Source organism: Epinephelus moara, chromosome 7, assembly GCF_006386435.1.
Source record: "Epinephelus moara isolate mb chromosome 7, YSFRI_EMoa_1.0, whole genome shotgun sequence".
NCBI classification, from domain to species: domain Eukaryota; kingdom Metazoa; phylum Chordata; class Actinopteri; order Perciformes; family Serranidae; genus Epinephelus; species Epinephelus moara.
Window position 1 is genome coordinate 1,547,319 of NC_065512.1, and position 13,580 is coordinate 1,560,898.

General features: G+C 45.3%; 2 protein-coding genes across 5 annotated transcripts in view; one reads left to right on the forward strand and one right to left on the reverse strand.

The window, feature by feature from the left end:
• Nucleotides 1-8,816, forward strand: part of si:dkey-91i10.2 (uncharacterized protein LOC555224 homolog) — a 92,510-nt gene extending 83,694 nt beyond the window's left edge. For all 4 annotated transcript variants that reach the window (XM_050049427.1, XM_050049430.1, XM_050049429.1 and 1 more), the window contains 3 exons: nt 670-1,259; nt 2,594-2,739; nt 3,053-8,816. In XM_050049427.1, the coding sequence (XP_049905384.1) occupies nt 670-1,259; nt 2,594-2,739; nt 3,053-3,881 (1,565 nt within the window). In that variant the 3' untranslated portion in view covers nt 3,882-8,816. The remainder of the gene's footprint in view (nt 1-669; nt 1,260-2,593; nt 2,740-3,052) is intronic.
• A 662-nt stretch (nt 8,817-9,478) lies between these two features.
• The window catches only part of tsn (translin), a 5,936-nt gene continuing 1,834 nt past the window's right edge, over nt 9,479-13,580 (reverse strand). Inside the window, exons 2-6 of the mRNA XM_050049496.1 lie at nt 11,408-11,501; nt 11,204-11,300; nt 10,770-10,885; nt 10,606-10,685; nt 9,479-10,340 (exon numbers count right to left, since the gene is read on the reverse strand). Coding sequence (XP_049905453.1) covers nt 10,110-10,340; nt 10,606-10,685; nt 10,770-10,885; nt 11,204-11,300; nt 11,408-11,501 — 618 coding nt within the window. The 3' untranslated portion in view covers nt 9,479-10,109. The remainder of the gene's footprint in view (nt 10,341-10,605; nt 10,686-10,769; nt 10,886-11,203; nt 11,301-11,407; nt 11,502-13,580) is intronic.

The following is a 13,580-nucleotide window of genomic DNA, read 5'->3' on the forward strand; positions in this document are numbered from 1 at the left end:
CACACACACACACACACACACACACACACACACACACACACACGCACACACACACACACACACACACACAGAGTTCCCCTGTGGATACTGTGCTCTTCCTGTCAACAGAAGCTCTCTGACACTGGTCACAGGACGTCAGTCAATATGTCAGCTGCTAACAATGAATCTGCTGCTCTCAGAATATTTCAGTGATACGGAGCAGAAATATTTTTACCTCAGAGCCAAAAGAACGATCATCATCATCATCATCATCATCATCATCCTGTGGTGTCATGTTAATATGTAATTAAGACAGCACCTGGATAATTAGGGAGGTGTTTGAATAAAACATTTGAAACTTTGTCTCGGCCGTTCAGCACACACACACACACACACACACACACACACGTGCACAAGAGTATCGACACACACGTGGACAAAGGTTGTGTCCTTGACTCGGAGGTTAGGGATCAATGATTGGAGGAAGATGATATCTATAATACTTCCTTCATTCTGACATGACCAGTAACGACTAGTCCAGATTAAATGGGCGTTCATTAGGGAGGCTCTTAATGCAATGTGTGTGTGTGTGTGTGTGTATGTGTGTCCATGTAGTGTGGATAACTGAGACAGATCCATAAACATCATGAGCACTAATGACTCTGACCATCTCCCCCTCTCTCCTGTCAGCTCCAGCAGCGATCCGTGGTCGATCTGAGCCCCCTGGCGAGGAGCGCCAGGCCGGTCTGGGTGTGACCCGGTCCGGTCAGCACCGCTGGAGCACCATCAGCAGCCTGAGTGTCGACAGTGGAGTGGTGGGCCTCAGCGATGAGCGGGAAGAGGAGGACAACGAGCCTCGCCGTTACCGTAGGAACCGAGGAGCCGAAGTGGAACGGGTGGACAGCGGCATCGGCCCGGGTCTGTCTCGCACCTGGAAGAGACCATCCGCCTCCCTCAGAGCCTGGGAGGCTCAGAGACCCTGTCCAGACTGCGGACTGAGGGACGGGGCCTCCAAAGAGCGAGGAGAGCGCATGTGCGAACGTTGCTCCAAGCTGCGCACTGAGCGCAAGGAGGCCATCCTGGAGTTTCTGAACACGGAGTCGAGCTACGGCGAGGACCTGCGCATCATCAAGGAGGAGTTCTACTGCCCCATGCAGAGCGCCGGGCTGCTGACCGCCGAGCAGCTCACTGTGGTGTTCAGTAACGTTCAAGAGCTGATCGACGTCAACGATCGCTTCACTGAACACCTCCAGGACAACATTGACCAGGCCTTTGACCAGGTGACACACACACACACACACACACACACACACGGAAAAACTAGTCAGGGCTGAAACAAGGTGGTTCAGATTTAATGCTCTTAAGCTCTGAGCTGCTGGTGTTACATAAATCAATCTCAGTCACTGTGTTGAGTTCAGGACACTGACGGGACTTTGGGATGAAGGACTTCTTAAATACATTTACAGTCACCAGAGGAGCTCTACAGCGCCTCCCACAGCTCAAGAGCTCAAACTGGCTGAGGAGAGGATGGCAGCTATCTGCTGAGATACTCCTCACTGTCTTCCTCATCCTCTCTGTAAAGAGTTGGATCAACGGCTTTTGTGGCTGGCCAATTATTTTCCTCTTGGATGTAAAGTTAAGATGACCGAACCAGGCGGGAGGTGAAGAGTTAACGTCTTGTACACTAATTCTACAATCTGCTGAGTCACACTGAGGGTGTTTTCACACTTGGTCCTTTTCAGACCTCTGAATGGACTCAGAGCGGTGACTCAGCATTTTTTGGGCATAGATGAATACTCCACAAGAACTCAGACGCCTCTGGCTTCAAGTCCACGTGCTCTGTGAACACAGAGTGCTCCAGGTTCGCTTTGCTCTTTGCCGTTGTATTCAGTCCTCCAGATCACATGCTGTTGACCTGGGACGCTTGAAAAAACAAAACAAAACGCTGTAACGCTTGCTAAAACGCAGGACGGGGAGTAGTTTGGTCCACGGAAGATACTGCACGTCTCCAGATGTGGAATGTAGAATACATCAAACAGCAACACTCTACAGCACAGACACACTCAGGGTCTCCTCCAATTTTAAGTGAGAGGCTTCATAACTTCACTGCAGCGCTACGTCAAAGTAAAGACACAACTATGCAACACACACAGAATCCAGTCACTGCAGTTAAAAAAGCACGGGAGGGGAATCCATTTATTGAGCCAAGTATGTGCGACTCCTCTACGATAGGTGGAGATATGCCCCCTTTCAGCTTGTTAGTATTGGACCTTTTTCCTGTTGACCTATTACGTCACAGACCAAACAATGGACAAACAAGTTAGCTACGGTTAGCTAGCTGCTAACTGGTACCATGGTGGACAACTTTACAGCTCTGTACATTTGGTCCGTCCAAAAAGTCACGGCTCTGGATGTAGATTTCTCCATGTTGTTACCGGCTACTTCTTCTTCTCTTACACATTTGATGCTATTGGACTTCAGGGTCAAAGCCCGGGGCGGAAACTGTGGAGCATGCTCAGAGCGCCTCGGCCAGTTTGGGTCTGATTGACTGTAGGGAAGAGGATAAATATGTGTTTTAGACTTGACCGTATTCTCTGGTGTGTTCTGACCTCAGGGAGACGAGGATCTGCTCACGGTGTACATAGGAGAGATCTTTCTGGAGTTTGTCAACATGCTGCCAGCCTTCCAGACCTACTGCCTGCAGCAGTCCACGTCTGTCAACTTGCTGAACACGCTGGAGAAGGAGAAAGAGCTGCTCAGGTACACACACAGTACACAGACTCTTCTTCCTGTTGGTGTGTGATGGTGGAGTCACTGTGGGAGCTTTCTCTGGTTCCTGTCTCGGCTCTTCTGTATAATTCTTAATGGAAAAGACAGCGGGTTATCACTTATTCAGAAGAAGTTCTATTTTCAGAGCAGAGCTGCAATGATTCATATTTTTAGACAGAGCCACAGCTCACCCTGTGTCAGCCCGTCCTGTGATTCCCATTAATCAGCTTTTAAAGAGTTTTCCCAGGACGCGTTCAGGGTCTCTCTGGTTTTAACTCCATTTTCTTTCCTTCTGTCTTCTCAGAATCTTCTTGGATGTTTCCCAGAATGACAACACGGCACTGCGTCGCATGAACCTGCGCTCCTTCCTCATGGCGCCCCTCCAGCGCGTCACTAAATACCCGCTTCTATTGAGCCGCATCATCAAGGTCACTCCCGAATGTCACCCCGACTACGCGCGTCTCCGTGAGGCCAAGAGTCGTGTGGAATCCCATCTGGAGCACATCAACATGAAGACCAAACAGGAGGGCAATGGCGTCACCTGGTCGCTGCGTTCGTTCCGCCGTGACAGCCGCAAAAACCGCGAGGTCATCAACATTGAGATGAGAGAGGTGTCGATGAAGACGGTGGGCTGGGCCAGAGAGAACACGCGGTTTGTCATGGAGGGACCGCTCCAGCTGTCCCAGCCGGCAGACGGTCAGTGGGTGAGGAAGGGCAGCAAGGCCCTCAAGTTCCAAAACGTCCAGAGTCTGCTGATGGTGAGGACACTGCGGGCCGGGGAGGCCCCAGGACAGGACCCGGGGGCCCGGGGGGAACAGGGAGAAGGCGGTGGTGACGGCATACGAGACGGAGTGCTGGTTCTAATCAAAGACAAGAGCAGCGGGAAGTTCACCGTGCTCAGAGAGCCCATCCGACTGGGCAACTGTGTGGTGTCCACAGACCCGGACTGCGAGGACACGTTTGAGGTGCTCGATATTCGGCGCGAGTCTTTTGTTTTCCGCGCCTCGGACAAATCTCGCACCCAGCAGTGGTTCCATCAGATCAAGAGGTACGCTCGAGACCTGGGCACCTGGAGGAAAAGACGCAACGCTCTGCCCAACATCATGATCAACACAAACCAGACCCGCTCGTGAGACTGACCCCTCCCCCGCCCGCCTTTCTTACACTGTAAATAACCTGAATCCTCCGCAACTGACGACAAGAAGCATTTCTGAGTGACGCCACTGTTAAAACATGTTCCAGTAAAAAAACCCTCTCTCAAAGTCTGACAAGAGAAAGGTACGGCACTTTTCTTACAGAGCTATGAGTGCGCCACACGTCATAAAATCACGTGTGAAGATATAAGTTGTTGAAAGAAAAAAATCCTGGACAACCAAAAAACCTGGGCTGTGCTCGTCAGCCTTGATTGTAAAGACTGTTTGCTCCTGGAGGAGGAGCAGAGCTGTGTGTTTGTTGAAAAGCATGACTGAACCGACTGACCGCAACAAAAAGAACAATTGTAATGTCATTTTTTTTTTATACCAGACAGTGGAGGTTTTGGTACGTGGAGGTGGAGACATGGCGAGAGCTTCTGTTCAGTGGTTTCTGTTTGTTGTCACTGCCCTCTCCTGTCCGTGTGCCGCCCTCTACTGTCCGCCGGCAGCTTTCACTGCCAGAGATGCAGTTGAGCGAGAGCCTGTTTGACAGGCTGAGCAGACCTCCTGTATCACTGTGTTTAATCTACGTAACAGCAATAATCTCTGCCAGTTCCACAATAAGTAGCTACTGTACGTGGTTTTGATTTCCCAGGATTCCTCTGGCCTTCAGGTGTTACTGAGTTTCATGTGGCAGAATCAACTCAAGTCTCAAATCTGATCGTGTTTGTCGGCATCGTTAAATCTTCCCTCCGTGATCCCGACATGAAGGAGTTCAGATAATCGTTGTGCCATGAGAGCAGTTTGTGAGTTCAGTCTCCTTTAACTGTTTCCTGTCGACATCAGGTAAAGTCAGACATCACAGTTTCCCCCACTGTGTGCTGAAAACACAGTTTTTCAACCTTGTGTTCAGGAGGGCCATGAGACAGACAACTCAAAATTTGGCACTGTACGTTTCTGCAAACCGCGGATACATTATTTTTGTAGTCCATACGTTAAAACTTTACGTGTCAGCAACACTTTGGTGAATGTGTGGTTACGTTTAGGCACAAAACCCAATTGGTTCTGGTAGGGCTGCCCCTTCATTAATATAGGCCTATATTTTATCTCCAAGTGCACGTCACACACACTGAGCGAGCCGCCTGTTAATGACGCTGTGGGCTAATGGGCATGTAGCTACTTCCATGTTTCAGATGATACGTCATGTTTGTAGTCGACCAATGAAGATGAGTTTACATATCACCTTGGGTTCGTCCTTCACCTTCTCAAAATGATCCCACACTTTGGATTTCCTGCCCGACATGTTATTAACTAGCCTGTGGAATAACCGCAGGTACCAGCCCTGGAAATTAACCTGACTCCTGTCTGACTGCTGAGCGTGGACACTTCCTGTGTCTGTCCTTTCAAAGTAAAGTCACACATGCTCCAGTCATATAGGTTTGGATTTATTTTGACAAGGTGCAGCTCCTCATAGAGTTTCATGTTTTTTGTTTTTTTTTCCTGCGACTAAGCGACCAATGAAATCTTGCCAACTTATGACCTTTCTGGTCGACTATAAACGGGGCGGCCCTAAGTTATGGTTCGGTAAAGATTATGTTTCGACTTAAAATACCCAGTATTTGGGGGAACAATCCTCGCTGGAGAACCCCACTTTTCGTAGCACTATACTTGCTGGCAAAACAGCAACATGCGCTAAAAAGCACCCATGTTTGGCGGCTAAAAGCAGCTGGAAAAATGGCGACAGGTCTCTAAAAAAAACCCAACATATGGTACTTAATAAGTTGCTAAAAAAAGAGCCATGGGTCACTAAAACCCACCCACGCTTTGTGGCAAAAAGAAATCAGCTGGAAATGCAGCAATGACTCGCTAACAAACAACTGGTTCTGTGGTTTGTTGGTGCTGAACCGTCTAAAGCTTGTGAGACGTAGGTGTTGCACCATCCATCGTCCGCTCCACCTCCTGATGATCACATCAGCTCAGATACTACGTCACTTTAGAAACATTAATATGATCCGTGTGAAACGTACAAATGTGACATATCTGTGGTTTGCAGAAACGAACAGTGCCAACATTTTGGTGTCTGGGACTTTTAAGTCCTCACTAATCATGGACGAATGCGTGCAGCAGGGATCACAGCTGAAGTACTTTCATTCAAAATGTAGTGTTTTGCAAAATATATTTAAATTATTATATATATTTTTTAAATACTATGGAGACTCCTCACATCCCACCTGTATTACCTGAACCAGTTTGAGAACCAGTGACCGGTTGCACAAAACAGCTTAAGTTTTCTCCTTAACTATGACACTTAAGGCTTAATTTCTCTTTAGCTGAGGGACTTACACAGTTGCACAGAATCCTTTAAATGGTTTCCTTTGTTAATAAAAACTAATTCACTTTGTTGTACAGTGGTAAAAGATTCCATGGAGACTGTTTGTGAGACGATAACAGGCGTCATGAGTCCAAGCAGAGTTGTCTTATAGTTAGATATTGAAAAAAATGGCCGAAGAAAAGAAGAGAAGAAAACCAGACAGGTCAGAGGAGGAAGAGATGAAACTTCTGGAGTAATACAGTCAGAGAAAGAACAAACTAGTGAAGTGAATCGGATCCTAAAATATCAGGAAACAGAAAACGACTGTAATGAAAATTCAGTCAAATCTAAAGTGTAAAATCAGAAGTGTCTCCGTCAGGTTCTCTCAGAGCACTCTGCTCAGAGTGTGTTAGCTTTTATTTATCACCATAAACTCGCTCATGTTCAGTTAAGACAGAGTCAGAGGGACCTTAAGGTGTTTTTTTGTATATGACCCAGAGACATGGCAGACTGTTACCCTCCTCATGTGCTAAGTTGCTGCTAGCTGGAAGGTCAGCAGCGTCGCCATCTTGTTTGCCGTCACTCTCATTTTTGTTTTCCCTGTGGTAATGGTTGGGTACCAAATCAGAGGCAGGTTTTAGAAGCATGTTCTCCAAGTCTTAGAAAAGTTAGAAATATAACAGATGTTAAATATCAAATCACAACAGAGCTCTTCCAACAGCTGCCCACTCCACCACTCGCCAAACTGGTACCTTGCTTTGGTTGCTCAGGTCTTTAGTGCAGCGGTCGAGAGGTTCCTTAAGTATAACCAGGACAAGGAGAAAACCATAAATACTTGAGTGAACATTTTAAGCAAACCTTAAGGAGAAGACTTAAGGGTGTTTTGTGCAGCTGCTTTTATTTTTTAGAAAACCTTAACTAGGACTTAAAGGACAATCTTAAGGTGGTTTGTGCAGTTGACCCTAAAGACTTTGAGGAAGTCAGTTCTGATAATTATTAATGAAGTTTGCAAACTGACTCATCTCAGCACTGTCCCTTTGTAACACGTCACCATCTCTACTTAATCCCACCAACATGAACTCTCTCCTGCTGCAGGGCTCGTGGCGGTTCGTGCGTTAAGGTTGAAAAAAACTGACTTCACTCAAACAATCGTCTCAACCATCTCGTCATGACACGGTGTTAACTGTTATGTGACCCAGCGCTGAGCTGTTGTGCCTTGGTACTCGATTACTGTTATACTAAAACTAAACACGTGCAACCTGTCACAGTAGCATTCATCTGACACACGGACGACACCGCCCTCTGTCGGCACTCCCATTAACAGGCAATATAATGACTCCTCTGACGGACGCTCCCCAGCTGCTGAGAACACGTCATCACCTGATCCTCTGATTTCTGTTTATTTATGAAGGCTTTATTGTTTGATGCACTTTATTAGGATTCAGTAAGAGAACGCTCTCTGGTATAAAACACGTTCACAGATCTTCATTAGAAGAAGGAGCCGAGCTGATTTCAGCAGCTCATCAAACCAAAACTTGTGTAAGACTGACACTGTTTCTGTTTCTGATGACGTAGCACTAGAAGAGGTAGCAAATCACTGTGTTTCAGACGGCAGGGCTGCTCAGCCTCACACCCATACTCCTGATGCTGTTTCAGATTAACCCTTCAAACTGTAAAGAAAAAAAAAGCCTGCTGAGTTTTTGTTTTCCTCTTTTTGCATTTCAAAGACCTGATGTATTATTTCTCCAATGTAATATATTGTGAATTATATTAAAAGATTTTAAACACGACCTCTTTGCTTTTTGTTTTTCCTCTGTGTGTCGTGTGCTCATGTTTGGAGACTGACAAAGCTGGAGACGTAGAATGTAGAAATGTATTTACAGTCATTTTAAGCATCTTTAAGACAACTGATTCAAAGACAGGAACACACGCAGGTACACGCGAAATGCATGAATCACTCCAGGAAACAAAAGCACACGATGAGAGAGTGAATTATTTCTAGAAAATACAGTCCAGCGTCACTACAGGATAGAAGCAAACAGAAACCTGGACGCCAACAATAGAAACAAACCATCAGGACGTTTCCTTAAAGGGACAGTTCAGAGTTTTTGAAGTGAGGTTTTATGGGTAATTACCAAAAGACAGATGTCAGTCAGCATTTAGAATATGTCTTTATTATTTTTATTTTAGATTATTTCTTGTGATTTTCATTTATTTTAGATTTTGTGGGGGATTTTTTTTTTTTTTTTTTTTTAGAATATTTTAACTGACTTGCAGAGATTTCCAGCAGGAAAATGAAGCCTCTCTCTTCAAAGCCAGACTCCATTGAGAAAACCAGTGATTTAACATCAGTGAACACAGGAGCTGCAGGTCGACTGCTGCCTCCATCAGTTAGTTAGTTTGTGTTATTGTGCAACTTCGGTGAGTTGGACATAAAACTTTTAAACTCAAAGTCACACAGTGTCACAAACTAACTTACTGATCAAAGCAGTGACAGACCAGCGGCTCCTGTGTTCAGTGAGCTTAAATTAATGCTTTTGTCAATGGAGTCTGGTGGCTCTCGGTAACAAGCTGTAAAACAGTGAAAATACTCTTAATATAGTTTACACTTCAACTGACGTTGAAGTCGAAAAATCCGACTTGTCACTTCAAAGTGAAGAAAAAAAAAAACAGGAACATGCAGTACGTGACATTCTGACTAGTTAGTGTTTGCTGACGGATTTCCACACAACCAAAATATTCAAACGTCTCATCAGACATGTTCATTGGCACTGTTGTGTTCTGTAAGGGCTCCTCGCCACTCTCAAAACTGAATCTAACTAATCACAGAGGAACTCTACATCACGTGAAGTGCATCTTTGTCATTTCTTTGGCTCGATCTCTCCCAGACTCTCATTTAGAAAAGATTAGGTGTGTGCAGGTCAGGTGATCAAAATCTGAATCAAGGCTTCTTTTCAGGCAAATCAGGAATTATGAGAATCTGCAGAATGTTGTAAAATGGATTTGTTGATTGTGACTGTCTTTTAGATTCCAGCAGGGCTGTCGATTAATCTGTTGATTGTTTCCTCGATTAATCGATTAGTGTTTCGGTTATAAATGTCAGAAAATGTTGCTCATGAATGTTTTATTTTGTCCACAACTCAAAGATAATCCAATTTTATCCAATTAGCTGGAGATGAATTTAACAGTTTAATTTAACTAATCGACTAATCGTTGCAGCTCTGGATTAAGTTTTTATTGTTTGCTCGTTGTATCAAATATTTCGTGCATAAATGAGACTCTTGGATCAGTTTGGATGCATCCATTTTTTTTTTTTTTTTTAACAATAAAGAATCCTTAGAAAACCACCAGTCGTCACCTGGTGAACACAAACACATTTCACTTTCTTTTTTTCTTTTCTTTAACAAATAAACAGCCACAAAAAAGATCAGCGTGGTTGTAACGCTCTGAGCGACCCCCGCCCGACATCCGCCCGACCTCTCAGGTGAATTTAACATCACTACAACATAAATCTGATAAAAACAAGTCGACTGCTGCAAAAACCAACTCAGTGAAACAAAGACACACGAACAAGATGAAGCTGAGAACACGGATTTCCAGAAACCAGCAACAAACTGAACCTTCCATCTTGAGCGACGGTGTCCGTCACCGTCTGCACCGCCATTCTGACAGACCGCCATCCATCTAAAGCACCTCACACACACACACACACACACATACACACACATATACACACACACACACACACACACACACACACACACACACACACAGTCACACACAGTCCATCCTCAGTTGCTGGGGCCTCAGGTACATCCCTGGGTCATGCCTTCCATGTGAGGTTAAAGGTGCAGCAGCCGTGGAGAGAGCTTCCACGCCCTCCTCGGTCTCCCACAGCCAATCCCCGCCTCCGAGGTCTACTTGTCCCCGCCAGTCTCGGCCTCCTTGGCCAGCCCTCGGATGGACAGGTCGTAAACCACCTCCTCGATCTTCTTCACGTCGTACTTGAGGCCGTCGTAGCGTTTCCGCAGCGGGTCGTTCTTCAGGTTGAGGAGGCGGAAGCCTGAGTCCAGCTCATTGATGAAGTTGGAGATGCGGAGCGGTCGGGTGTAGTCTCCTGCTGTGACGCTGTTCACCGCCAACCGTGACTGGAAGAAGAAGCAGGCACTTATTTTACTTGGGATGCACCTGATTTATTGGCTGAACATCAGTATCGGTCGATATTTGCCTTGTTGACTGCCATCAGCTGATCAGTAAATAAGAGGTGTCTCTGTTGTTCAGCCTCACTGATACAAAGTTCAACTCAGCAGCAGCACAAACTCCATCCTCCAAGATGAAACTGAATCTGAGCTGATTAACCAAAACTGAACATTACGACCTTCATGACAGAAGCCATCAGTAACACACACTCACCAGTTCACTGGCCATGATGAGCACACCTGCCAGGTAGTCCTCTACATCCAGGTGGAAGCCTTTCTCTCGCACCACCTCAACTGTGGAGTTTAAGAGAGAGAAAGAGAGAGTGAAGCCTCATTCCTCCGTCACTGTTACACTCCAACACACCAACTGGTACCTACTGCCCAGTATCTTGGCCACTTCCTCCCGAACCACCAGAGTTTCAGTCTCCAGGTAAACGACGAAGGCTGCTAGGAAAGCCAAGCGCTGCAGGACAAACCGCCAGTGTTCATGGAACCTAAAGACGCGTCACACAGGTCGGAGACAGAGACACAAAACACTTGACTTCAATTTATTTCACCATGATAATTAATTCTGCGTATGAACATTGAAACACACAATGAAGCAACATGACAATTAAAAACATAAATCTGCTGCTACAGTCTGATCAGGTGTTCTCACTGCTGAACTTCACATAAAATTCACGGTGAGTTAAACTGCTTTGTGTGTATTTCTGCAGATTAACTTTGTGTGAATGAACTATATAGTAAACTTTACATCACATCTCAGAGTGTGCACTGAGCCATCACCACAGCTGCTGTCAAGTGTCTCGTACCTGTAATACTGCTCCACAGGAAACTTTGTTTTCAGCTCACCGATCTGAGTCCTGACGGTGCAGAACAGCTCCCGAGCCTTCGCACATTTACTGGGAACTGACCGGAGAGAGGAAAAAAGATTCATGTTCAGACTGATAACTTGAGGAGGCAGACATCTTTCATGAGTACCAGTGAAAACAGTTCAGACTGTGTGACACACTCACTCTCTTTGAACCCAGACGGCTGATGGACGCTCTGGAGAACGGTCAGGATTTCTCTGGCAGTCTGCTCCAACGTCTGCACCACCTTACGGATATCCTGCAACAAAGTCCATATCAGTGTAAGTGTACGCTGTATCTGAATATCTGCTCCTCTTTACCTCACACACTAACAAACTGAAGCAGCGGTACACCAACAACTCTGTTTCTGGTGGTTTTAATTTAACGGCTTCAGTTACCAGCAGGAAGACTCTCTGATGGCCAGGTAAAGAGGTGAAAATATTTTAAATGTGGTGTACATTTAAACTGCCATTGATTTTTGTTTTTGGTGGGATTTTTTTTTTGAGGTGGCTAAAAATGAGGCAATTGAGGCAGCGTTTGCTCAGTGCTGTTTGATTTTAATGTACGTGATGAGTGGCCTGGAAATCCAGACTCAAATCCGATACACCCTTCCTACCCAAGGGGCGGCACTAACTGAGACATTTCAAATGCCACCGCACGCAATTGGATAGCACGATAGCCAATCAGAGCAAAAAAAAAAAGGTGACGTATTCATTGCACTAAGCCCCATTTGTTTGCTGACCAGTGGGGCTAACTGAGGCCATGTTCACACGAAAACGATCCACTGAAAACAGAATTGTTTCTCATTTTCGTTTTGAAAGAAGTTCCACGTTTAGACGACAACGTTTTGATAACAATCGGCGTGCACACGGATCTGCAAAAATGACCAAAAACTCTGCAGTACACATGCCAGGCCAGTAGTTGGCGGTGTGACGCTTACGCTTCCTTCTACAAAGCGGTAATGTATAAACAAACAAAATGGCAACCGCATAAACGTTTGTCTGGACCAGGGGTCTGCAACCTTTGCCATTAATAGAGCCATTTTTGACCAAAATTGATTTTTAAAAAATCTGTGTGGAGCCGCAAAACATGTTTCAGCCTTATAATCAAGGTAACATAGCCTATTATGTCTAAATAAGCATTTGTTAATATGTTTTACCACACGGTGGACACTGTGCAGGGCACTATTAATAATTATCTAGTACTTAAATTTTGCAGAGCTGGCAGTGAGAGCAAACAAATCTGTCCACGCACTACTACATTCTCTATTTCATTCAATTTACTTTTTTGGATTTGGCATCCATAGCTAACCAGCCACTGCTATCCAGGTTTGGCAACATGTGGATTCATTGAATGAATTTCCATAGACTTCTTTTCTCAAAGGCTCAAGGAGCCACTGGACAGGGGCTAAAGAGCCACAGGTTGCCTAACCCTGGTCTGGACGGACGATGAGGTGGAATTGCTACAGTAAATCTACACTATGATGGGGAAGTGTTGATACATTCAACAGGCTGAGCAACACAAGCAGAGCTCGGGAGGCCGCCATTGTTGTTGTGATGGTCGACTTTCTCGCGCATGCCCAGTGACTGGAACCGTAATGAGCATGTGCGAAAAGTCAAAGCGAAGGCTTCTAGGGCAGTCTTCTGTTCCTCTCTCAAGGAGAAAGATAAGTGTAGTTGGCCTAGTGTTTCTTCCAAAGCTAAATTGAATGGATGCGGTGCTTCAGCAGCTGCCATCTTGGCTGTTAACTTTTCGACTCCTACGGCGCAGCCAAGATGGCAGCTGCTGAAGGACCGCCCAGAGCCCGCCTCTGTCAGACTGATCTGATTGGTCCGATGGCGATTCAGTGGGCTCTGCTTGTCGGGGCCAGATCCCCGTGCAGAGCAAATTAGAATTTGCTAGGGGCGGGGCATCTGGATTTCCAGGTTACGTGATGAGAGGATTTTCTACCTGTAAATTGTGAATAAACACTCATTTGATTCAGATTCAGATTCAGATTCAGAATACTTTATTAATCCCCGGGGGGAAATTGTTTTTGTTCCAATGCTCAATGAGACAATGAAATAAATAAAATAAAATATTAAAGTAGACAATAAAATAAAATAAATAATAAAATAGTAAAGTAGACAATCTGAAATATATACAATACACAATGAAATGGTTGTAGCGTTATAAATGAAATAAGAATGAGTAATTATATTGTGTGTTTTGTTTTATAAATAGCCAAATGAGTCCGATAATCAGAGGGAGGAGTTGTACAGTTTAATGGCCACAGGTAAGAATGACTTCCTGTGGCGCTCAGTGGTGCATTTAGGAGCAATCAGTCTCTGGCTGAAGG